This window comes from Accipiter gentilis, chromosome 5 (assembly GCF_929443795.1).
Source record: "Accipiter gentilis chromosome 5, bAccGen1.1, whole genome shotgun sequence".
In the NCBI taxonomy this organism is placed as follows: domain Eukaryota; kingdom Metazoa; phylum Chordata; class Aves; order Accipitriformes; family Accipitridae; genus Astur; species Astur gentilis.
The window spans coordinates 36,910,841-36,936,704 of NC_064884.1; the positions used below are offsets into that span (position 1 = coordinate 36,910,841).

General features: G+C 40.2%; 1 protein-coding gene across 2 annotated transcripts in view; it reads right to left on the minus strand.

Annotated features, from left to right (window-relative positions):
* PLG (plasminogen) overlaps positions 1–25,864 on the minus strand; it is a 63,109-nt gene that overhangs the window by 1,577 nt on the left and 35,668 nt on the right. Inside the window, exons 1-18 of one of the 2 annotated variants that reach the window (XM_049801640.1) lie at positions 23,659–23,773; positions 20,226–20,361; positions 18,074–18,180; positions 13,487–13,601; positions 12,492–12,631; positions 11,773–11,893; positions 11,532–11,650; positions 10,479–10,641; positions 9,762–9,892; positions 8,859–9,024; positions 7,966–8,132; positions 6,909–7,057; positions 5,331–5,424; positions 3,698–3,818; positions 2,879–2,953; positions 2,375–2,515; positions 1,120–1,226; positions 218–363 (exon numbers count right to left, since the gene is read on the minus strand). In XM_049801640.1, the coding sequence (XP_049657597.1) occupies positions 218–363; positions 1,120–1,226; positions 2,375–2,515; positions 2,879–2,953; positions 3,698–3,818; positions 5,331–5,424; positions 6,909–7,057; positions 7,966–8,132; positions 8,859–9,024; positions 9,762–9,892; positions 10,479–10,641; positions 11,532–11,650; positions 11,773–11,893; positions 12,492–12,631; positions 13,487–13,601; positions 18,074–18,180; positions 20,226–20,361; positions 23,659–23,707 (2,247 nt within the window). In that variant the 5' untranslated portion in view covers positions 23,708–23,773. Of the gene's footprint in view, positions 1–217; positions 364–1,119; positions 1,227–2,374; positions 2,516–2,878; positions 2,954–3,697; positions 3,819–5,330; positions 5,425–6,908; positions 7,058–7,965; positions 8,133–8,858; positions 9,025–9,761; positions 9,893–10,478; positions 10,642–11,531; positions 11,651–11,772; positions 11,894–12,491; positions 12,632–13,486; positions 13,602–18,073; positions 18,181–20,225; positions 20,362–23,658; positions 23,774–25,864 lie in introns of those variants that run through there. The other variant, XM_049801641.1, reaches the window with a different exon arrangement.

Here is a 25,864-nt window from a genome sequence, read left to right on the forward strand (position 1 = left end):
TGTTGTTCAGGTTTATCTGAAAAATTACCTGCCCCACTTCCTAGCAGCAGACAAGGGAGCAAGGGAAGAGCAGAATCCATGTGCATTTTTCAGCTCACATGCCACATGGTGTGGCAACATCCTAAGGCTAATTCTGAGCCTCTAAAGGCCGGAAAGCAAAGCACTATTTGATTTGAATGTGCTTACCACTAACTCTGATGCTCACAGACTTCCTTACCTGGCAGCTATCTGTGCCACCATGAATATTCCCAGCACAGAGCTCGTGTTTTTTGACTCTACCATTCAAAAATTCAGGGCGGTTGCATACTTTATTCTCGATTACAGGGAAACCAGTTTCCTTTAAGTAGCCGTCACCACCAGTTCCTTTGCAAATAAAACCAAAACACAATAAATGACAAAGGTAAATGAACATCTTCACAAAACAAACATCAAGATATCAATAAGCAGTAAAATAAGCCTAGTATTTGTGCACTGTGCATATACTTTCCATGCATAATATGAAGTGATACCCACAGTACACCCATACAGATCCAGTACCCACTGATATTTGTGGGAGTCTCTGTGGAAGAAAGGAGGTAGGAAGTAAACAGTTGAAAATGGCATGATGGGCAGAAACAAGGAGGCAGAGAAGGTACCGGTGCTCTCAACCAAGACAGAGTGGGAGGTTTTGAAAATGAGAGTTATGTTTGTATTTGTGTGAGATCTTCTGAACCAGGCTGGTTGGGAGAAAAAATCATTTAGGACAATGAGCAAACTCACCTTCATGTGCTTAAGAAATAGCTTAAGTCTAGAAAAACTTTGCTTCTGTCTGTGTAAAAGTCCACTTTGGGGAAAAGCAGAATGGACTGAGAGATGAGAGTTAGCAGCTCCTTAGGTTTGATTCTCCTCTTTTAGTATTGGTTTAGGGGGTTTCAGTTTACATGGCTCTGAGTGATTTAGGAGAATCTGAATCAGAGGGAAAGAGTGGAAAGAATGGCAGTACCTGATGAATTTTGATGAAATAGGTATGCATGCAAGCTTGTGAGGGATGTTTTTGGCACAAAGAGAATATACACTTTGAATATAAGTACATACCAATCTCCAGACACAGAGCTTTCAGTTGTGTTAACTCTGTCTCACCTTTTGTATCTCCCCAGCCCGTGACATAGCACTCCTCTCTTCCTCCTAACACAGAATTTTCTTTTGGCAAACAAACTGGGATAACATGATTATTGATGAACGCTGGGCTGAAAGAAACAAGCAACAGACTCATACAGGAACAATCATGAGCACATTTCTCCCCAATACCACCTTCAGGTTTCTAAAAAGGTTTTATATACAGTCAGCCTTTTTTCTTTGAAATCATGAACTTCAGGTAAAGGGCTTTTCTGATGTGCAAAATTGCTTTTGTTTTAGGCTCTAATCCCTCAGAATGTGATACACAAAAGGAAAAAATCTGAAATGGAGAACAATTAGAGGTTTTGATACTAAAATTACTAACATAAATCCAGGAAAATGCTTTGACTTAGGCTAATGCATAGCCAACAAAACCTAATTACAAAACTACTTAGGGGTATAAATTAGTGGCATTTAACACATAGGTGTTAGCTTGCTCTGTCTGCATCCAGTCTGACTATAAATCACTTTCAAACTGTACATGTAGTACACAGCAGAACCCAAGTCAGTCTGACTTGCCTTTGGGTGCAGCTAAGGCTAGGCTCAATTAAGAAGCCACATTAATTGTGCTGACCCTGCATCTGTTTTGGACCTGCATTGCAGCCACGGAAATCAAAGCACAGGCACCATATGTTCACATCTGCTTGCAGCTTATGGACGTATTCCTTTTGATTGCACAGTGCCCCACTGAGAGTTCAGATGAATGGAAACAGATGCAAGAAGGGCCACACTAGGTATTGCATCAAATGTGCATACTGTTTGCCTGCATGCCGGACAGACCTGCTGGAAAAAGAAATCTCCCCACCACAGCATGGGAAGAGTATGGGGTGACATCACGCTAATATCGCAGCTTTCAATCCTCATTACCTTACCAAGGTAGAAGCATGTAGAAACACAGACTGAAAGCTCTAGGCATTACCTCCTCCTACTCTGCTGCCACTGCCTCACCTCCCAGCAGCTGGCACCCAGCGAATTGCCAGCCTGGGTCACTGTCCCTCGCCCTCCTCCCCTCCCAAGGCAGCCCTTTCCCTTTCTGAAGCCCTGCAGCTGAATCATCTTGGTTTCCACTGGAGCTTCTGCAGAAAGGGAAGAAAGAGAGGGCCTTAAATCACTGATTGAACACAGTGTGTACAGAAACACACATTTCCATGACCCCAGCAACCACTATTCAGTCAACTTGTCCCAGCAGAATGAAGGAACGCTTCAGGTGAAAGGGTACCTTTTTAGTTTTAGCAGAGCAATGTCCGCCCTTTGTGGCTCCTTGAACAATTTCTCAACATCTCGTATTTGCACTGATGCCTCTGATGCTCTTTCTCTGTGTAATCCAAGGTATACTTTATACGCAGCTGGCCGTGAGGACCTATTGGAAATGATTGCACACGGTGAGCTGATGAACACACATCCAGGATGTAGACCACTTACGATGCTATTGGAAACCTTGCTCTGTCAAAGCTAGAAAAATAAAGCCAGCTTTGGCACAAACTAGATTTCTTAATCCCTTCTTATGGTACATGAAATCAAGTTGGCAAAAGGTATCACTGTCACTCTTTGTTTCCTCAGTCAAAACTCTGCTTTAATGAATGATGAATAGACTTGGCTCAATTCTCAACTGTTTGCAAGCTGAGCTGAGAGACTGCTCAGGTTGGTTACTGGGTCCATTTTGTTTCTCTGATTTTCTATCTAGTGTAAGAAAATGCTGCTGCAGGCTGTAACGGGTACTTACTTTTCTAAACAGTGAGCGGCAGTAAGAACCCACTGAGGGTCTATCAGAGTTCCCCCACAGAAATGCAAGCCAAAGCTGTAATAGAGCAGAAAGGCATGAAAAGGGCATTAGTTTAAGGTGGCAAAGTTAATTTTACTGCAGTTCATCAGGCAATCTTTCTAATATGTACGCCTTTACCAACTAAAGACATTATTCCACATTTTCATTAAGAATCAACATTTTACTTTCCTTGAACAATAGTTCTTACAATGACGGTAGTGTTGTGCGGACATTTTTATAAGGCCTTGTATGAAAACACCTAGATCTTTGTTCTTAACCAGTATTTCCATTACTGGAAAACCTTATGTGCAGTGATGTATGCCATTTTAGAGATTCTGGGTTTTATCTAGCTCTGATTACAGTCAGAAAGCTCTGCAACTGGCCTTGATTCCTAGTTTTGCTAATAACTTTGCCAGTAGGACCAAACGCTTACATGGAAGGACTGATCAAGATCTGTACCAGCTGTACTTCAAACTGTTGGTTCTACTGATATGATACTGATTCTAACATAGGATATAGTGACAGATTTAAAGTAATTCTGCCTTTTTGTGAAAATGTTTTTGAAATTAGTGGTTTTATTAATTCTATAATTATTCATCACAAAACAGAATTCTTGGATGTCTAAATGACATTCTTTAAGATTAACACACATACTGTATAGCCTTGAGCTATTTTTAAATTAAAATCAAGTTTAGAATGCTGCAACCACATACTATAACATCCTATGAGAGGCAAAGTTTCCTTGCATGCAAAGTCTAACATAATGGGGAATGACCATACCTTGTCCGGAGACTGATTTGCCAGGGCCAGGAGTGTGGATGCGAAATACACCCAGCAACAATCCTTTGAGCACACAGCTTTGGTCTGAACTTGGATTTTCCACACTCATACTGAGTAGGAGCTACAGAATAAGAAAAAAAAAATCACTATAAGGAACTTCATTGTGTTTGCTATACATTCATTATGTGCTCAGAAAACTAGAAGGTGAACCGGCTACATTTGTCACTTCAGCTTTTGATTCTCTGCAGGCAATTATATACCATGCACCACCTATATTTTATTAGGTTACCTTCATCTGGAACACTTAAAAAATGCCTGGCAAATTTTTTTCACATACACTTCTTAGTAGTCAGCAAATTACACATGAATAGATCCACAGTCAGGTAGAAAAAAAACCAGAAGGGGAAAGAGAAGGAAACAGAGAGAAAGAAAAAAGGAATTCTCCCAACATCTTTAAATGTACTCTTACAGATGCCAACAATGCAAAAGCTACACTGGCAGCTGTTTTCCAACTAATCTTGGTGGTACAGCACGTGAAATTCAATCACTGTCTCTATGGAGCAAAACTTTGTCCACTCTTATTTAGGATCTTTTGGTACTTCACATGTCTCCGAGTTACTAAAAAAGCATAGTTCCTATTTAGCCATGGGAAACTGACTTTTATCAACACAGAATTTAGAATTTGTTGTCAGCAAAAGGATCTAACTTATGAAATTAAAGGCAAAAGGCACATTTTCTTTGTTCTTTAGCTGAACAACTGAACAAAAAAAATATGAATTTTAAAAAGAAATTGGGTCTTCAAAATGAATACAATAACCCTGTGAAAATGCCATTTTTTCCCCTAAGAGTCCCAGCCCAACACTTCAATGCAGCAGTATTTTTCGTTACAGTATATGCATGTTACAGAACATCTTCCTTTTTCTTGTTTGCCCCATTTTGGGGTTTTGATCAGAGCATATTTTCTGCTACTCACAGCTGAGAGGATAGAGCAACAAGAAAGTCACCCTTCTTTCAAGTGGGAACTACCTCTCTTCCTGGCATAGCTTTTATTGTTGATGGACATGAAAGGACTTGAAACCAAAATATTGTAAAACTTCATCATTGTACACTTGCACCACCTCATTCAGAGTCCTGAATGGCTTGATTACTTGTAACAAAGCCAAGGGCATTTGGTTAATATTTAGAGCCTGATGCACTTCCCAGACATGTGATACGGTACAGTATCAGAGGAGGGAAAATCTGTTTACACCCAGGACAGAGCCACATGAGCAGGGAGTGCAAAACTTTTGCTGGGCTAAGAGCATCCCTTGTTCAGCCTGGCCACACACACGCAGTTATGCCAGGTGACCAGGCAGGAGCAGGGGAAATTTCTGCAGGAACAGCCCTGTTTTGAAACACATGGCAAAACCCCCATGAGCTTCAGGTACATCTTGTGCTGTGTTTGGGGCTTCCAAGGAATAAGCACCATTCTTAAGACTTGGGGCACAGATTTTGAGCATCACTTCCCCGCAGCCTTAATTTCCAATCTAAAGCACTGTCTTAGATCAGTCTTTCAGATTAATCACTGAATGTCCTCCAGTTGTCTTAAAAGGTTACAGGAAAGGGAGACACTAGTCTTTAAAGGAATAATTACAGCACTTGGGAATGTCACAGTACTCCCAGGCTTTTCTTGGGTCTGTTGTATAGCACCAAGGTCCATTCACATCTCCATCAGGATTCCTGCAATACTGTAACAAACAATAAAGACACCAGCTGTTAACCAGGGGACAAAAAAGCCTACCAATGCATGATTCAAAATAAAATAAAACTAAATTGGGGAAATGTTTTTTTTTTACTTCCTTTTTGATAGTGATTTCCAATTCCTTTTGTCAAAATTTGTTTCATTTTTCTATTTGCTCTTTGAGTTTAGAAAAAGATAATAAAAATGAAACCTTTTCAACTGTCTTCAGCCTAAGCTTCAACTAAGCTTCACTAGTGCAGGCTTGGACTCTGAGCTCTCAAAAAAATAGGAGATATAGACCTAGGATGGGATTTTCTAAAGCACTAAACTGTCTGCCCCTGCTTCCACTGCAGTTAGTAGCAGTAGGGTCAGCCCTGAGGTCTTTTCACACCCACTCCGGTTGCACGACCCCGGGACAAGTGGGTATTGTGTAAGCTGCTCTTGCACAACTTGGTGATGCTTATGAGTCCCAGGGGCAGGGGTGCAGTGTTCACCCTGCTGTGGGGTGCCTGGTTAGCTGAATCACTCTCTACGTCTCACTGGCCATACTGACTGATCTCTGCTCAGCACAGGCACCTCATACAACCGCATGCTACCAGATATCTTTCTAGTTGCCTTCCCTACTCTGAAATATACCCCATGTCTTTGGAAAAAGGAGAAAATGTCTGCTTTCCTTCCCCAGGAGTCCCTGCCAAATGCAAGAACCGAAAGTTTATGTCAGGCAGCTTTTCGGAAAGAGTTTCCCCAATCTGAGCTGGAATTCAATACAGGGTATGTGATGCCATCAGAGGGTTGACTAAAGCAAGCTCTACAATCATGTACCTGGAATAAAAATAGTTCAAGCTGGCAACATCAAACAAGCTTTTTATATCACATACAGAGCTTGTTTACAGACCAGGCAAGTATTGTATATGGGATGTTACAAGTCTGGAGAACTAGTGATGAGGATGTGTGTTAGGACTAGGGGGATGAAGGTTAGAGACAGAGAATGACTTACAGGAGGGGTCAGATGCATGTATAACCTTGTATGATGGGCTGCGGCAGAAGCTGGAGGGCTAGAGGGGGAATTAGTAGAGGATGGGGGCGGCAATCCATCGGTTACATATCGCAAGGAACTTGCACTGAACGTTGGATCGATCGCCATCTCACCCATCACTGTCACTGCTGAAGCCCTTGACCCCAGGTGCACTTTCTGGCAGAGGAGGCAGAGATGCTGCCCACAGACCAGCTAATCCTCAGTAGTGAGGAGAAGCGAGTGCCCATCTGAAGCCCCTTGGCCATGCTGCAGAAGCATTCAACAGAGCTTCTGGGGATCTGTGTGTCCCACAGAAGTACAAACTGCTCATGTCAACAATTGTTAGCACGATCAGGTTCTCGGATTGAACTGAGGAAAATAATTTACAAAGTCGTGGCATGACATGCTTGCTGAGGCACCATGAAGAAGAAGGGTGACGCTCAATGACAACAAGTATTAAATGAACAGCTGCTTACATTTTTATCCAGGCCTGCTTCTGGATGAGTCTTAGGAGTGAAATAGTCATGGCTATGAGGTCTCTGAGAACTCCACTCTTGACAAGTCCTGCCCCTTGCGGTTTTTGCTACTGTGCCACGATAGTCTTTACCATTATCGTTAATGCAGTCTGTGAAGAAACAGGAAAAGGAAATTATTGTTAGCTGTGAGCTATTGGGCCACGTCCATACTTGGTGGTGTTGAGACAGAATTAAATTTGAGGAAATACTAGTAGGGCTCACACGTCCTACATAATGTGTGTACAAGGAAAGAAGGACAACCTAGTGTCAGTGATGGCTAACAATCACACTTTCATTTCCTTGCATTTTGAACGTTTTCTTCATGATCATGAAAGTCATAAATCAAAGAGGCGTAGATTCAGTTGGCCCCTTGTGACTCCAGAAGCCAGGAACACAAACACCGTGCATTCATAAAGTCTTTTCCTTACAGACACTGATATCTGTCCAATTCCACATTTTACAGTAGGTAAAAAGCAGTAATACAAGTTCAGCCAAAATTAATAGCCTTCTAAAGAGAAGAACATGTCATAGCAAAACAATTAAAGCTGCAGTGCTCTAACCATCTACTGCATAACAAAATTGCATCTGAACTGAATTAAAAAAGCCAGCCATCCTTTGCGGCAAATGGAACCCTGGAAATGTGAATGCATGGCACAGGAAAAGACTTTTTCAGAACAGTTGCCAGCAAAATGCTATCACCTCTATATCTGCTGTCATTGCTAGTAGCCCTCCCACAGTAGCCTGGAGACTACTAGCCATCTGTTTCCTTGTGTTTCCAATATTGCCAGATGTAGTAGATAAAAGATGCGATATTAATCTAAAATCAATTACAGAAACCCTGCTATAAAATTCTACAAGAAAGTTCAGAAAATTAAGAGAGTGGATACAGTATTATATTAAATTCTGTAATTATCTGGAGTTTCCTGTATTTCATCCTCATTAAATTCTTGATGAGGTTTCCCTAAAAAACAGCTTGCTGGTTATAAGCATTTCTGGGGAAAGTGCAAAGTATTCTCACCAGGGTTTGGTTCCAGTGTTGTCTGGGGAGGTTTTGGTAAAGTCACTTGTACAGGGTCATCACACTTCTTCAGGTTGCAATACTCCCATCTCACACTGGGGTCAGTGGTGTAGCACCAGGGGCGGCTATCGGCATCTGGGTTTCTGCAATAATTCTGCTTCAGGCCCCTACAAATGTAAGCAAAATATATTCCCATCCGTGCCACTGTGCTGAGAAGAACTCAAAAGAACATTTTAGCAGATCTGCTACAGAGTTAGCACAGATCATTTGTTATGTACAGAGTGTAACATAAATCCTTTTTCCAGCATAAAGAAATCAAGAAACGTGTGTAGAATATTTAAATATGTCAAATACTTATTCACTGATTAATGGTTATAGTAGAATACCATTTACAAATCCAGATGTAAATGCACATATGTATATTAAAGATACAATTCTTTTTACTTTTTGAAATACATTAATAGCTTTTAAGAAGAAATAATTTTTTTCATTTTGGAATAAATAGATAGTAAATATTAGGAATATTATCCTTTCCTCAAAGCTCTAATGAACTGCAGACTAGGAAGCAAAGACTTAAACTCATGAATAACCTCATGTATAGAAACAGTTCATTTCAGTATAAGGGAAAATTTGTGATAACTCTTAATTCCTTTAGAAGCAATGTAGAAACGCACAGTTAATTAGTCTAAAGCATAATTTTGACAACTGTGCTTTGTTTCAAGATGAGGTTAATAGACAATGTTTCCACATTAAAAAAAAAGGAAAGAATTATTTTTATCAAGTACACTCCCTTCCCAGCTTTAAAATCATTGTTATGTAAAGATGATCCAAATCAAAACAAGTTCATCAATGGTCATTGTCCGATGAAACACGTAAATGGGAAATACACATACGCATTTGGGAACTGGTCTGCCGTTTTATTGTGTCGGTGCGGTGACATTGAGCTCCAGGCTTGACATTTCTTTCCCGTGACAGTGAAAGAAGCTGTGCCACGATAAGTCACACCATTGCCTTGATAGCACTCCTCAGTAATTTGAGCCTGCTCAGGCACATCAACAGCTGTAGTGAATAACAGAAACCAGTCCCTTGCATCTTCATACTTTGATATTTATACATGAGCATAGAAAGCCAACAGAAAACAACAAGCCATAGTATTTCACTGACTGCCACAGCATGCTCTCTGTAACAGAATCCTTCCCAGACTGTAGATCAAAAGAAGATTTCGAAAAACATTTGTAAAAATTTCATGATATGCTAGATTAAAAGCACTCGTACATCAATTTAACTGTCATGCATGGTGATTTATTTCAGCTAACGATCCAAACAGTTCACATATGGATCAAAACTTCTCCAGGGTGGGGGAATGTCTGTGGCTTTGCCACAGATGCATGTGTGGAACAAGCCTGCCTTGTGTAAGGAGAATTTTCTTTCGATGGAGTCTTGGTTCAGTGCTCTTAAATTATCTTTGGTTTTGCTTTGGATTCAGTTTTTCAGGAGCTGGCATGTAAAGCTAATTAACTTTTCCATGGAGGTGGAGGGAACCACCACTCGGCAAAAGGAAAAGACCTCTGTTACTGCAATTTTTCCTGAGCTGGGTCAGTGGGTGACTTAAAACTTCTGCACTTATCCACCAGACTGAACATACCATCCTGGGCTCCACACCAGGCTCAGGCGTTCAGCTGATACATAGCAATACTGAGAGTGACAGCAATAATACAACTAAGCAGAGCCACCCAAGAGTTTTCAAAATAAACCATGACGACCCTTCACTTCCAGATGTCCCCTGTTGTTCTTACCAGGGGCCTCTGGCTCTGCCCCATCACAGGAGGGGATGGTACAATATTCCCACCGGGCGGTTCTGTTGGTGGTGTAACACCATGGCATCTTCTCACCATCGGGATTTCTACAGTAGTTTTCCTCTAGGCTCCTGAAACAGAAAACTTGGCTAAGAAAAGCCTCTCATGGAAACCTGGTAAACGTTATGAACAACAGGAGAATATACCTCGCTGCCCAGTTTACTGTTGTATTTACAGGTGGGTAACTGCTGCTGTAATTTACTGATGCCATTTACTAGATGAATAATTGCAATGCACTGGTGTTTTGGATGTGCTAAACCAGACACCTCGTAGGTTGATGGATGAACTAAGAGATTGTATTTCATGTAGTACTTTGAGGCCAAGAGCAGCACAGCAGAAACACAGGGTGAAAGAATCTAGCCCCAAGGAAATATCATAATTGTAACTTTCTTACTCCACATTGCTTCACCTGACCAAAAATACAGTAAAAGGATGAATTGAAGAGGGAAAAAGTCAGTCAAGCAGAGCTTGAAAGTCAGAAGAGGAGACACTAGTATCCAAGAACAAATAAGTGAATAAAAAGAAATGTGCAAAAAAATTGAAAAGATGGAACCCAGCAAGTGATGACTGCTGGTGTAACTGAAGAACTTTGCAGCACAGTTGAAGAAAAATGAAGTACTTTTCAGGGACACTGAATAATGGAGAAGTTTCACTTACTTGCAGGGATAGTTTTCAGGAGTGCGAGCGTGTCTGTGAGGAGATTGAGAACTCCAGTGCTGACAGGTATTTCCCGATTCAGTAACAGATATTGTGCCTCGATAGTCTTCTCCTCTTCCTGATAGACATTGACGCCCTGGTGCAGGAACTGGTGGGGGTGTTGCTATTACAGAAAAAGGAACTGAAATGAAGCAGTGCCTTCCAGACATAGTAAAAACCAAACCCAAACACTGTGAGCTTTTTAATTAAGCGGGCTTTTTAGCTTTCTTTGCAGGTAAGGTTTAAAGACCAACACATTCAGAAAGTCCAAAAGGTAGAGAAAAAAATCTAAAAATATAGGGGTTTTTTCTTCCGTTTTGACTTCTTCACAAGCAGTCAGACTGCCAGAACGGCATTTGCATTTACAGCAGCCGGGATACAACACAACCAAGCACTAGCAGCCCCATCAGAACAAAGCTGGAAAGTGAGCAAGTTAATACTGTGAATAAAACTGGGGTGAAAGTGGCAGGCCCATCAGTGATAGGTACAGGTATAGGTGCAGATATAAAAGAGATGTACTCTAACTGGTGAGAGAGGCAGCAACGATGAGGTCTGGTGAGAAGACCCAAGGGAAAGTGTCGTGGCAAGGACAGGCCTTTGGGGAACAGGAAATTGAAAAGGTGACGAATTGAATTGGAAGAGCAAAACAAAAGCCAGAAGATTTTCAGGAAGAGTGAAACTGTTTGACATCAAAAAAGGAACATCAGAAGAAACATCAGAACCACTGAAATGCCTGGTCATGGAAAAACATATCAAGGGACGGAGATGTGCTCCATGCAAAGCATTAGAAAAGCCTATGACAGAAAAATCTAGTCTCAAAAGAGCTATCAGAGGTTCATTTCAAGGTTATTTATTCTTTTCTTTGAGATAAAAGTCAGCAGTTTTTTATTCTTTCCGTTATCTTTGGGCCCTCTTCTATTTGCCCTAGCTCCTTGCACCACCTTGAATGGAAACTGCCTAGATGTCTTTGTGCCTAGACATCTTTGTGTCTAGAAGTCTAGAAGTGAGACTCACTGCAACGAGGAATGTCACAATATTCCCAGCGTTTAGTCGGGCTGGTTGTGAAACACCAGGGCCGAGGTTCACCATCAGGATTACGGCAATAATTCATTTTCAGATCCTTCTCTGGAAAACTGAACAGGAAAAATATTTTTTAAAAAATGTCACTAATGGCTGTAACGATTATCCTGTCTGGGGCAGGGTGGTCTTCAGGCCAGCACTGATCATAAACAACCCATCACAGAGTCTGACTCACTTTTCTGGGAGGTATCCATGAGAGTGAGGTTGCTGGGAGTCCCAACGCTGGCACTCAAGTCCAGACACCGTTGTTGCAACTACTCCCTGGTAGTTTTCTCCACTGCAGTGCATGCACTCCACTGTAGGAACAAGGCAGAATGAGGACAAGAGAGACAGAAAGTCCCTGAGGAACTGGTCCATAAGCACTCAGACTCATCTGACATGAAGCTCAAGAGCCTGATCAGAGCGCAAGGCAGAAGGATAGTCTTTTTTCTTGGCAAAGGAAAAGCTTATTTTTCTGGGTAAGATGACTTCAACTAGTTGATTGCATTTATAATATTCAATTTCAAAAAACCCCTAACATTATAGACTATAGTTTTTGAAAGACTTAAATTAAAACTGCTAAGCTATAATTGAAAATCTGTGCCTTGCTGCCGTCACTTTTTATTGACTTTGGCACTAGCAATTGTAATTTGGTTCAATTCTAGTATTATGATATTTAAATACATTCATACCATTTTTTTTTATCTAGAGGAAAAAACCCCAACTTTGTATAGCTTTTGGGGGTTTTTTTTTATATCTTTCTTGTTGGTGTTGAAAATGTCTCTGGAAATTTCAGGTTGAACTAAACTCAAGTTTGGAACAAATACTTGATTAGAAATAAAAATACCTGAAAAACTTCACATTCTTAACACATCTTCCAAAAAAAAGGTAAGAAATCAGTGAATGTATTCTGACCTTCACACTCTGGGATGTTACAGTAATCAAATCTGGTAGCAGGATCTGTTGTGTAACACCAGGGTCCCTTTCCATCGCTATCAGGATTTCTGCAGTAGTTTTCCTCCAGTCCTGCAGTAGGATATTTTTCAGGTGTGTAACTGGAACAGAAATTAAATGGGATTAGAGAATAAGGAAGGTGTCCCAATTGTTCAGCTGAGGACTCTAAAGATGAAATCTTTATCTGAGGACCATTTTGTAGATGTTGTTCACTAGAAGTTTCCTAATTGCTACAGTGTGCCATTGCTGAATCATTAGAAGTGCCATAGCTATAGACTTCAGGAACTATGGTGTCTCTAAGGCCAGTCATAACTCTAATAATTGCATTTCCTCCAGCTCTTCAGTTTCCAGTGATTTTTGCTCAGCTGAGGTACCATGTAGCATGTAGAGAAAAGTCTGCTCTGGGACATGTTCCCCAGGAGATGCAATGAGAAGATACTTGCTGAAATGTGAGAGTTCTCTGTAACCTGAATGCTATGCCTTCTTAACAGGAGGTTACTAAATAAACCCAGTTGGGTGTTTTTCATTAAAAACAATGAATACTGCACTGTTAATTGTCTGTGGATTCACTGATAAAACGATGTACCTCTATCTCATCTGCTGCATGTGGTACCTTTAGCCAGGAGAAGAAGTTCTTGCCCTGGTGAGATTAATGGAAAATTCTAATTTCAACAGAACCAGGTGCTTCCCTGTCTAGTATTTTGCTCTTGTAAGGACCACAAAATTTAAATGCAACTGCCAAGACTGACAATGTCCCTGTTGATCATGTAGCCCAAATTGCAGCGTTCTGAGTTACAACTCAGATTAGAGAATTATCTTATTCTGGGTAAGTGTAGAAAAATATTTTATAAGAAGACTTTGAACACCAAACAAATTGCTTATAAGACTACTTAGCACATATAAATGGCTTATCAAAAATTCAGAAAAACATATAAACATATATGAAAAGGCCTTACTTTGGTTTATGGGGGACATTATCAACCCACTTCTGGCATGGCACACCTTTCTGAGTTTTGGCTTCTGTTCCTCTGTAATCCACCCCTTTTCCCTTCTTGCATTCTAGAAGATAAACTGAAATGATATGTGCTTAATTAATCAGTATCATGACATGTCCATTGGATTTTAACATATACAAAATCCATTTTCATGCTAATACATTTAAATACATTTGGTCATGTTTTGACTTTCTTACGCCATCAAAAGTAGACAGCTCACATTGTAAAAAACTACTAGTTATTTGATGTCTAAGTTGAATTAATTAACATTGAAAAACTTATGTGAAAGCCCAAAAGTTCCAAACCAGAATTCCAGAGAAATAAGTGTAATACTATCCAGCCCTTTTGAGAACATGCTATAGTACATTTAAATAATAAAATATGCTTTTAACATTTAAATATGCACTATAACAAAATAGAAACACATTCTCTTTTCATTGCCTCCTATGATGTTATAGTTATGCACAGTAACTGAAATCAAACCTTAAAAGACAGCCACCTGAATTCAGCTGTAGAAGACAGCAGGACAGAATCACAGATGCATTTACATAGCATTTTACCAGTTTAATAAGCAAATATTTTAAGTTCATATAAATACGGATGACATTGTTTCATTAAAGTTCACCACGTGATGAATGAGGTTTAATTAATTCATGATACGCTAAAACAAGGACTCTCTGCTGTACAAGTTAAAATGGATAGCTGGTTGAAGGTGCATATTATATATGCTTTTGTACTCTGAGATTTTGGAATTTAATAGTACCTTCATGAAAACAAGAAAAAGAAGGAGTGAAAGAATCAGCAATGAAGTCCTGTCTTCATACAAGCCAAGGGGAATTTTAATGCTGAATAAGCCTGGGGTTTGTATCGGTAACCTTAAAAACATTAAATAATTTTAAATTATTAATACTTAAATTAAATGAGAACTGAAAGGCCAGTGTTGTAATTTTTTTCCCAGGAGGAGTGAGCAGCCATAACCCCATTGCACCCTTCAAGATTTTCCTGGGAGGACTGAACAATCCCCTTTCCCAGCAAAGAGCTGGTGACTGCGAGGGGAGAGCAGGCTTGCAAGGGGTGGCTCTGCCAAGGCACAGCTGAAGGAACTCCGATCCTGACACGTTCCCTCAGAGCTTCTATGCCTGCAGTTTAGGGACAGTCACTGTCAGGCAGCACGTCCTCTGGCTTGGAAAACTAAGCAGGAAACTCTTTTAGCACTTCCCTATGCACAGGGCATATCTCATCAGCCAGTTCCTCCTTTCTAGCTGCAATAAAGCAATCTGACTTTTAGGCTGTGACCTGGCTTGTGTCAATGTCTGTAAGTAGTGTCCAGGTTAGGTATTTGTGGAGACCCAGTTATGCATCAGCTTTTCGCAGCATCAGAGTTATACCAAAACCGACATACAAGCAGAAGTTTAACATAAATCTGGAGACATAATGCCATTTTACACAGATCTGTCTTGTCAAAAGTGAAAAGAACTAATATTTGAATCTGAAATAAGGTCCAGTTCTTCTGTGGGCCGATAGATAGTTTAGATGTGGATTTATAGATGTACCTTTAGGCACCTCTTTATTTCAATGTACATATATATATGTGCAAGTTTACTCTAGGAACTTTAGCTGGAAGCCATTTGGTTCCCTCAAACAATTTTGCAATAAATTAACATTAAAAACCTCAATAACTGAACACTGAATCAGTCAAGTCCTGACTCTTTTTGTTTGCGTAAACTTTTGACCGTTTATATAACCTTTAGGGTTTTTTTTCTGTCTGACGATAAATAACTAACTTTGATCCCCAAACTCAACCCGTGCCCCTTGGGTTAACTATTTACAAACGGATATGTGGATAACAACTCCGAAATGCTAACTTTAATTCTTATTACTTTTTCTATTAAGCCAGGGAAGGTTAACTTTCTCTTTTATAGCACATACCATAGAAAAAAAATTTTTAAAACTGGGAATTTTATACCAATTGTCATCCTTTTCTTTGAGTGCAGTGATAAAGAGCAATTAGGTCTTGTCAAGTAATTGCTTCAACTGAAAAAAAAAAAGTTGGTTTCAGCAATAGTATTGCAAAAACATCTGGGCATCTGAAAGGAATTTCCTTGAAGTATCAGGACAGCAGCAGCTGCTGGGGACAGTGACATAATCTGCCTAGGTAAAAGCTACATTTTCCATTCTGTTCTGTAACAATAGATTAAATGGATGTTAACATTAGAATGGACACATAGTTATTTGAGACTCTTTGCTAATGAAGAGATGAGCAACAGAGAAACCATCTGACACATACACAATAGGCTTTGTTTTTGATGTTCATGATGCCTAGGCACATCTTTTGTTTTCAGTAGGTAGATGTGCAGTTTGGGGACATCTCTGTTACGTAAAACTACAGATATTCACACCTTTACTGATGGAGTTCTGTTTTTCAAGAAACTAAATTCCATGCCTATGACTTCAAAAGGCTTAAAAGGGTGCATTAACAAATCCTCACTGAATATTGCAGGACTCTCATCCAGGTTCTAACCTCAGCAAGTCTAAGGGACGTCTCAAAAATAAACCAGAATCACAGTCTAGCTCCTGATCACAGTACTGAAGCAAAATCAGTAAGGATTATTTACATGTAAGTTATTTGTTCAGTCTTTAAGCTTTGTTACTTGCCAATTGATCCATTCAGTTTTCCTTCTACGATAGGAACTGCAGAAGATTTCTTAGCATTACTTAATCATGATTCAGGGAAATTCCCACCAGCTTCTGGATATAACAAAAATATCTTATGTTCAAAACATTAAATTACCTATTAGTTATATATACAAAAAAAGGCAGCTGGCTGTAGGCTTCAGAAAATATCAGGCTGAAAAGGACCCTCAGTGGTCTTTGGTCAAACCCCCATAAAAAGCACAGCCAGCTTCTGAGCTGGCTGAGGCTGCTCAGAGCTTTGTCCCATCAATATCTGCAAGGGTGGAGGCTCCACAGCCTCTCTGGGCAATGTGGTCCAGTGCTTACCCCCCCCCTTCCTGTGAAAAATTATTTTCCTTATACCCACAATGTCTGAACAAAATCTCATTTGGATGCTCGGCTGCAATCCAGAAGAAGCTATTGAACTACTACATACAGTCTTCTTGCAGGTGCTATACGCATAGCACTATCTTATCCTACAAGTCTTTGCAGGTCAACAGAAAAGTAAGGATGCAGTTTGCTGGACCTCATTGGTATTTACACTCTAGTTATTGTGATTCTTGACTTTTGGTTAGAAACCGGCCTATTGAAACCACTGCATGACTTGCAGCAGCTGAGAACCTGGTTCATTTTTCCTTTTCATGCACCTTTCTTTGTTGAAGGAGACGAAGTTGGTAGATACTATAGTTTCCGATTTCTGAATATTCTCAAATGAATCAATATTTTTTTAAAAGTTACAAATCAGAAAATGGTGAAAGACAATGTTCACAAAGTCATTTAACACAGAACAGTAGTAATTCTATTCAAAGTTTACCACATTATCTTACATCTGAATGATCAGTAAGGAGATCTTCTCTCCCTTGTTTATTACAAAAGTCAGAGAACAACACAATGAAACGTAGGTTATATTAAAAATAAAACATATTCCTTCTTCCTTGTATATAGCAAGAGCTCCGTGCTTGATTACGTAATTCGAAATTAGTCTTAAAACCCAATCATTTGTCTGTATCTAGCATAATGTGATAGATTTTTAAAAGAGATGATTAAAAAAATGGGGAATTGCCATTTCTTACAGACAGATTTCCTATTTTCAGAAAAAACAGGAGATCAAATACACTTCAGTCAAATAATACTCATCTATGACAGAAATGTTCAGAAATAAAACATGTACAAAAGGAGAATACAAAAATTCACCAGATCCATTAATTATACTGTAAAAATACAGATTAGGATAAAAGTTTCACCAGATTCATTAACTGAAGGGTACAAACCTCATATAATGATATAAAAGTACTATAAAAATAGATCGTTTTTATCTGAAGCATAGTTAACACTCTAATACTTCTGACAATGTGTGCAACCAAAAGAAAGTTGATTTGAGTCCCACCCAAGTAAACTGTGAATTTTCTTTAGTGATACAAATGAAATTATTTGGTAGTTTCCACCAGTTTTCCTGTGAGCAAAGGTCTGTCTCAGAAACCATTGCCAGTACAAGTAGCTCCTCCTAGTACCCTCAGCAGCGATAGGGAAGATGCAGCTGTAGGTTGTTGGCTGGTTTAAAAGGAGAGGAGAGAAGGGACCCTTAAGCATCTCCGTTACTCCCAGCACCTTCTGCGTTCCCTGAGCAACAGTGGGCTTTTCTGCCTACGGACCCGAGGATTTAGGGAGCAGGAAAGATGTTGGAGCACTAATCTGGGAAAAGAAATGGTACCACTGCTATACCAGCAATGTGGCAAACCCCAGGTGGTAGGTAAGGGCTGACCTACCCACCCCACCTGACCCAGTGAAGGCTTAGCCCCCATTTAAAATAGGGTTATGTGAGTCCCACCGGAAAGCATAGCTCAGTGAAATAATATAAAAAAGACATAGACATACTTCTTTTTTCATAAAGAACTGCATTTGTTCTTCTGAATATCACTGCTGTTTTGGTGTTCTCAGCCAATGTTAAACACTGTTGGTCTTTACTGGTGAATAAGAAGGCCCTGTTGAGATTAAGAGGAGAGAGCAATGTAAGAAACAATAGCTGAATGTGTGCATTATTTTCCCGAACACCTTTTCTAGTATTCAGGTTTAATTTTAGCAAGCACTGCACTTCAGTGATATTTAGGATTGCATGATGTTTCACAAATCGCTGAGTATTGCAGCTCCCATTTTCAGTGGTGACTTTGACTCCTAAGTCTTCATACTAAGCTTAGTTTGAAAGGGAGCTACATGAACAAATTATGACAAGGGATAAAAAAGGTTTATAATGTGCCAGAGACTCCCGAGAACATGCTCAAGGGGATACATGAACAAGGGACCTTGACCTTATTTCAAAAAAATTAGTGGTCATTCAAGAAGCAAGATATTCTACAGTATTCAGCAGTTACCACAGAACAAGTAAAACACAACGAGCCAGGACCTTAAATTGCCTTGTGATAACTGTTCTGAGTCATCGTACATGAAGCAATGTAAGCACTTTGGAAAACACTGCCATTTATCTTTTCAGCAAGCACCTAGGCTATGTCTGCAAAACCGGAGCAGATGGTGTAACCTTTACAATAGCACCTAAGGAAAACACCTGACAGGCTAAGTAATTTCTACAGCTGGCTTTTCTGAACAAAAAAAAAAAAAAAGCAATAGCAGCATGGCATTCAGGGGGTAGGTATATACCAGGAAAGCAGATACTGACAAAGCCCGTTCTGTAGCCCTGCAATCAGCTGGCATGGTCCCAGTGTGCCTGTACTTGTAAATTCACACAGCCTTTCCCCAAAGGAGAGGGGTCACATCCAGACTCACGGCTGGCAACCAGGTCCATGAGCTGTCTGGGGTGTGCTGGTCGTCCTGGGTCAAAACTACACGGGGAACTGTTGCCCAAGCTCTCAGTAATGTTAAATCTGTAAGTGGGGATGTAGCTAATGAGCATGGTCCAACACACTGCTAAAGTGGGATAACAAGTCTGAAGTATTGATGTGAACTCCTTGGTCTGAAGCACTAATGTGAGGGTGCTGCAGTGCTGGCCTGGTCCTAAAACTCTACCTAACATTTACCTTTCTTTACCCAGATCCTTCCCTGCCAGATAGCATCTGTTCTTTATTGACTGTAATAGATCTCACATCATTAATTAGGGAGGCAAGGACAAAACACCCTGATGTTCCAGTGTCAGGTGATGGTAGGCTCAGACCTGAGGCAGAGGCTAAGGACTGATACTATGTCTGAATATGCCTCAAAAGGGAACAATAATCCTCTGCAACCTGTAAATATATAATCTGAATATAGAGACCTGCCCTCTTTGCCTTCCTCCCTACCCTCCTGAGCCAAGTACTACTGAAGCTCTACCCTTTATTTGCAGAGAAGGGAGTTTTCAGAGAAGGGAGTCAAATCAAAGGGAACAGGTGGTACTTCACGCACACAGTCAGCAAACCCCTGTCATCCTTCAGGGTTACAACTCTTTAAAATAAGCCTCATTTTCCCTTTTGATTTAAAACACAAAGTTATAAATACATTTAAAAAGTCAGCACCAGGGTATCCCTGCCTTGAATAAAAGCCTGATGGAGAACAAAGTACTGGGAACAGCCCTGCAGACAGTCAGTCTGCCAAGTACAAAAACTTTGAAGTTACGTAAGTCCAAATTCTAGTAAAATTCAGAATAATGGAGGTATCTGCAAGGTAATAGGTAATGCAACAAACATAAGCAATGCCATTATTGCTGTCCTAAATTTCCAAGCAATTAATTATGACTCTTTATTGCAAAAGGAGTGCAAAAGTCTTGATCAAACGGTGTCAAGTTGGTTTTCAGTGTGCCAAGCATCAAGATATCACAATGTTTTCCAATAAAAATTCAACATAATTTTCTTAATTTCTCTATTTCTGCTCTCTTCATCCATATGTCCCAGGCATTCTGTTTCTATACGTCTTTTGTTTTTCCAGCAAACCTCAGACAAACATACTCCTAAGAAATCCCTCAAAAGTTCAGACTGCTGACAAATAAGACAGACTGCTCCATCATCTGTAATGAAAGATATATATGGGAACCAGTGGAAATTACCTGCAAGTAAATTTATTTTCAGTTTCACATCGCTCTGCACAATCTTCTTTACTGTTTGTCCTGTAAATTTGCTTCTTTGGGTTGAGCAGCCAAGCTCCCTCTGTTCTCACATAGCTGTCTAGTATGTTTCCTTGCACTAAAAGAAAAAAGAGAGAAAGAGGTAAAAATGTAAACGCTGCTATGATTTATTTCAAATGTTCATGTTAAATTCTTTGTCACCTAGTAGAGTAATATCATCATTTAATTGCTGGAATAATTAGGTAAACGGTGACCAAATATGGCTGAATCTTCCCTTCCTATTATGGTAAAGGGTAGCATCACTGAATACCCAGTGTAGGGCAGGACAGAGAAGTGGCCTGAACAGTGCTTTCTAACATTCTGAAAGTCATAACAAGTAACAAACCTAGAGTATAAAGTGATGGGAACAAAGAAGATGACCCAAGGAACGAAAAAAAGTGAGGTATTTCAGAAAGAAAATATTGGGCACCCATACTTTGGAGAAAGTGGAGAAATGGAACTCAAGAAGGATATGAAACGATGATTGCCTTTTGCTGATTTCTACCCAGATGGAACCACTTCAGTTTTATCAGCCACCCCATAGCTGCCTCTGTTCAAATGCTCTTGCAAGAAACAAGCCATCCTCAGTCACTGGGGTTATCACTGTGCTCATGTTCAGTTTAACATTTTTGTAATAACTCTGTATTGAACTTACTTAATAATCAAGGTAGCAGATGTTGCCCTCCATTGCCGTGAATTAACACAAGACATTAATCTGGTAAATAAACTCACCTAACGACCTCTGCGGTACAGCTGCATGTGAAAGATATAGGATACTAAAAAGTATAGCTATGTTTAGCAGTAAATGCCAGAAACGTTCAGGTACAATTCTTCTTGTAAAGGACTTTAGCATTTAGTATTTTCTTTTTCTGTTACAGCTGCGCAGTCTCTGAAGGCTTAGTTATAGTTCACAGCACTGTGACTTTCATGACTTCGAGCTGCAGGGTCATGTTGTTCCACGAGTCCTGTGATTTTTACAGTTTCTCTGTCAGATGAGCATATGACTCTACTGCCAACCGTTTGGCTCTGGGAGTTATCTGTTCTGCATGGTTTCAACCCCAGACGGACAGCTGGCCCACGGTCTTTGCAACACATCTTAGTCCTGCTCTGTGCCCTGGTTTCGTGCCTGGCTTTAAGCAATTGCTAAATAAAAGGCACACAGGGAATGAACCACACCCTGGCTTCCCCCTCATGCGTGACGGCCATGCTGAAGAGAGGCGCCTCTTTCTTCATCTTTTTCTGACCCTTCTCTTCTCCAGTTGTAGCCCAACGCCAGCAGGAGGGACGGAAAGCAGCCTCGTCCCACCCAGCCCCACAGCCTGCGAGCGGGGGGCGCACGGGGGTGTTCAGGGAAAGGTCTCCCAGGCTGAGGACGGCAACTCCTCCTTTCCCTGAGCAACACGCTTTCGTAGCGTGAAGCAGGCGTATGTGCCTCCTGGTACGGTTAAATTCCTTCACCTGAGTGCTAGCTCAGCCTGCAGTTGAGTATTTTTTTCAAGCTCATTTTGCACCTACAAGACGGAATTGATAAAATAGGCACAAAAGCTAAATTATGCTTCCTCTCATACCATTGCAAACCCAGAGAAGTTACTGGAGGTTTTATTGCTGCATGTAGACTAGGGAAAAGTTTGGCCCCAAGGGTTAAACAGTTTAACAGTGTGCATGAAAGAAAAGGATAGCTGCTAAAAAAAAAAGATAAGTGAAAAAAGGATACAGTAAAATTTCATGTGACAGGCGCAGAAATCACTGATTCCACTAGTTATTTCAAAACAAAAATGACCTTAAGAAGAAATGAGTTTTGAGAGAAAACATTAAACTAGGTCAAAACAATATCATAGGGATGCCGCAATGCTCTCCACAGGGACAAGAAATACAAGTAAAGAATTCCTATCATAGTACAGCTTCCATGAAACCTAAATTGTGTTCTGTTTTGACACTTTGCAATAGAATTGTCATTATAATTACAGCATTTCATTTTTAAAATATTGACAGGGTCATAACTGGTTTGGGTCATAAAAATATTTTTCCCCTTTTCTGTTATAATTACATGCAGGGCATAATGCTTTAAGAAAAAAAAAAATGAAGGTATATACGCAAGCTGAAAAAAAATGCAGTAAATTTTCTTGCTACCATTTTTCCTATGTCTATGGAATTTTTCAGTGTTAGAAAGATATTACTGCCTTATTCAGAAATGCAAATATTTACTGCCATTTGATAAAGCATTTGCAAACAAAAGCAGAGTATTGCAGACAAAACCCCAAATCCTATATTTTCCTCCTCTGTATAAAATTCTTACTTATTTGAGAAGTGAGTTTGATTTGAATAAGGTTGTTCTGCAAAACAACGCTTAGAAACTAGAATTTAAATTTAGATGATAATTATTAACATTAAATAATATCTAGAATTTTTTATGCTGGGGCATGTCTATAATGTATCTAGCTAAAACCTACCCATACATTTTTCTGTTACCTTTTTTATATTTTAAACCTACATTGTAAAATGCTTGTGTATTTTATTGTTTTTTGGTCTTTTTTATATGTGTTGGCACACTCGCAACTATATTTTTAAATGCAATCACAACAGTCTGTGTAGTTATACAGAAGGCCTGAAAGAAGATGTGCCATCTAAATCCCATGGTTCATTGAAGTTTAGAGTTTTCAGGACAGAGAATATTTATTCAAAATTTCTGTATGAGTTACAATCTACTAACCCCAAAAAGATGTATTTAAAGAGCCTTACTCAGTTCTTGTGAGTTACAAATTATTTTATACTATCTTCTACAAAAATAGTCTTGCAGCACCAAAAGTACTGCAGAAACTAATGCTGACCAGATTTTGGCCTCCCTATCACATGGAATGAAAAATTTCCCGTTAAGACTGTGGCTATGAAAAAGACTGAAACGCTAGTGTGTAGAACAATTTTTCCTTTTCTTTGTGATTTTGTTTTTCACGATGCATTTACCAATGTTAAAACAATCAAAATAAGGATCATGGTACTTGGCAATAGCAGAGAAAAGAAACAACCCTAGGAAAAAAGGCTGCTGAAACCAGAGACAGCCATGTCTTTGCAGCAGGACTTTGATTAAGGCTGCTTTCCAAGGGTGCCCCCATTTCTGGCCATGGCTGCAGGGAGCCATTTGTTCCCCACGCAGACACCAAGGCTGTTGCTTTTCTGGCGTCTCTAACGAACACAACACTGGAACAACCACAGCTCTTGCTTTGTTCAACAGCAACTCTCGCTGGCCAGCAAGCCCCAAATCCGTCATCATCCAGGTGAGTGGCGACACAGGGATTTGGGGACCTCCCTTCACCAAACGGAGCTTGCAAGCATTTGGCCCCCATCTCACCTGGGCAAGTGGAAGGCAAAGGACTCTTACCTGAGCTGAGCAAGAAAAGAAAGAGAAAGGCGCCTTTGCTAATCCCCATTTTGGCCCAGCTGGCGGGTGCTGGAAGTTGTGTGTGTCGGTGCACAAAGTTTTATTGACTCGCACTGGAGTGAGGCGGCATCAAACAAACAAGGCAGGTGGGTTGAGTTAATCATTCTCCCATGCTGTGACCCCCTTTGCCGTGGTGTGGCCATTCGAACAACCTTGAATTGGATGGATTACCAAATCAGACTCAATCATTTGCACTGGATGCTGGGAAATGTGAAGGCACTCTCTTGTTTTGTGGGGCATGTTTTGTTCTCAAATGGTTAGGTCTTTCTTTGCTAGAGAATAGATAGGAATAATGTTGCTGGAAAACATGGGAAATTGTGTGTCCAGGCAGAATTTGAATTTCTCCTGAGAGTAGAGTCTCAACGGTAATTTCAGCCATGCTTATCTGTATTGATTTATAAGGACCAACTTCCCTTTAATGTCAGAGTAAGCACAATTATCGGGTCCAGATAATATTAACTCTGTAAAATAGTTTAGTTTTACTTTTTTATTAAAGAATTCCTTCTCTCCTATGTTTCATTGACCTAGGCTTTTCTTTTTTTCTTCTGTATGGGAGTAAGACTTAGAGTTAATTTTAGCTCAGTAGCATAACTTTAGGTTTAAGTCCCACCGATAGCTATTTAGTGTTTTTCCTTAGAAGACATTTAACCTCACACAGCATGCATAAACTCATCCTGTGAGGGTGTCAGACTTTGCTCATCCATGTGTTATCCTGATTTCAACATCGTCTCACTCTACATTTCCCAAGTGGCCTTTGCCTTGGAAAAGTTGCACTGCAGCACCATTTCATGGCTTCTCTTGCATGTTAGGTCACTGGTGTTGCTTCAAAACAACTTGTTGAATCAAATGTGCTAGTGACTCACCAGAGGCAGGAAGGGACTGAATACTGGATGAGGAAAAACAGGCTTGAATGGGCGCGCTGGGTCATGCAGTTCAGTCTTCTGCAATTGAAGGCAAAAAGTGCATAGAATCTTAAATTCCTTCTAAAAACTAGTGAGCCTATCCACTTCTTTGTTGTCCCGCTTACTTTAAGTAGAAATCATGTTGTACTGGGGGCTTGGGATAAAGCTGGGGGTGCAGGAATAAATATGCAAAAGAAGCATTCTAGTATGGGAAACCAGATTAGCTGTTATTTTACAGATTATGTGAAAAACTGGACCTGACCCTGCTTGTAGTCCTGTGCTATGTTTCTCCTGTAGGGTACTGTAATACCATGTTATCTGGTTGTCTTCGGTGCTTGAAGCCGTTTTAATGCAGCTTGTGAACAACAGCAAAGTGTGGGATATCTGTAGAGGCTTGGGAGACCATTAACACTAGGCCAGGAAAACAAAGCAGATGGGCCCAAGAAGGGAGCTGGTGGGAGGTGGGCTCAGCTCAGGGAAACACTTGGAGGTTGACAGAGAGAAGGGGTTGGATTCTGCACAATTATATGTGGGATTGGGTTTATCAGGTTTGAGGAACAATTACTCATTGGGAAGGAAGGATAAAATGAAGGAGCAGAATACAAAGTAGGCTTCACTAGCAAGCAGGCTTTTGAGAGCTACTTAAGTCTGGTTAAGCCCTACATATTTTTAACAATCTTAACCCCATTTTCAGTTCTCACTCCAGATCCTGGGTTCCTTCTCTCCTGTTCCACACCCCCTGACTCCCTGGCCACTGTCATGTCCCCAGCCACAGCCAGCATCTGCTCACCAATCCCCATGCCTCCTTCCCATCAGATATTATCAGATAGTGGGTTTTTCCTTCCTTCAATGCAAAATTTGTTTTCTGCACAGCCCTGCCCTCCCCAGCACCTTTGGCACCTTCTCCATCATTCTGTATCCCCTATTTCCACTGAGGTATTTGCTGGGTTACTGCATTATGGTACATTTCTGGTGGTTAAAGTGTAAGAAAAAAGCTGCATATGTGGGTTATATGTGACTGTTTCTCCTAAACAGAAGAGGTTTGAAAAGCTTTGAGTTTTAATTGAGTTTGTAAAACTCTAATAAGCACAACATTTTAGAGATTTTAATCAGATCAGCTTTTCCTACAGGTTTTCAAAACCAAAGGAGCTAATTGTGGTAGCCAAAGATGTGTTAATATGTTGTCAAGGATAGTTTGGGAACATCTGCATGCATCATGTAAGCAAGCGCTCTCTTGCAAGCTT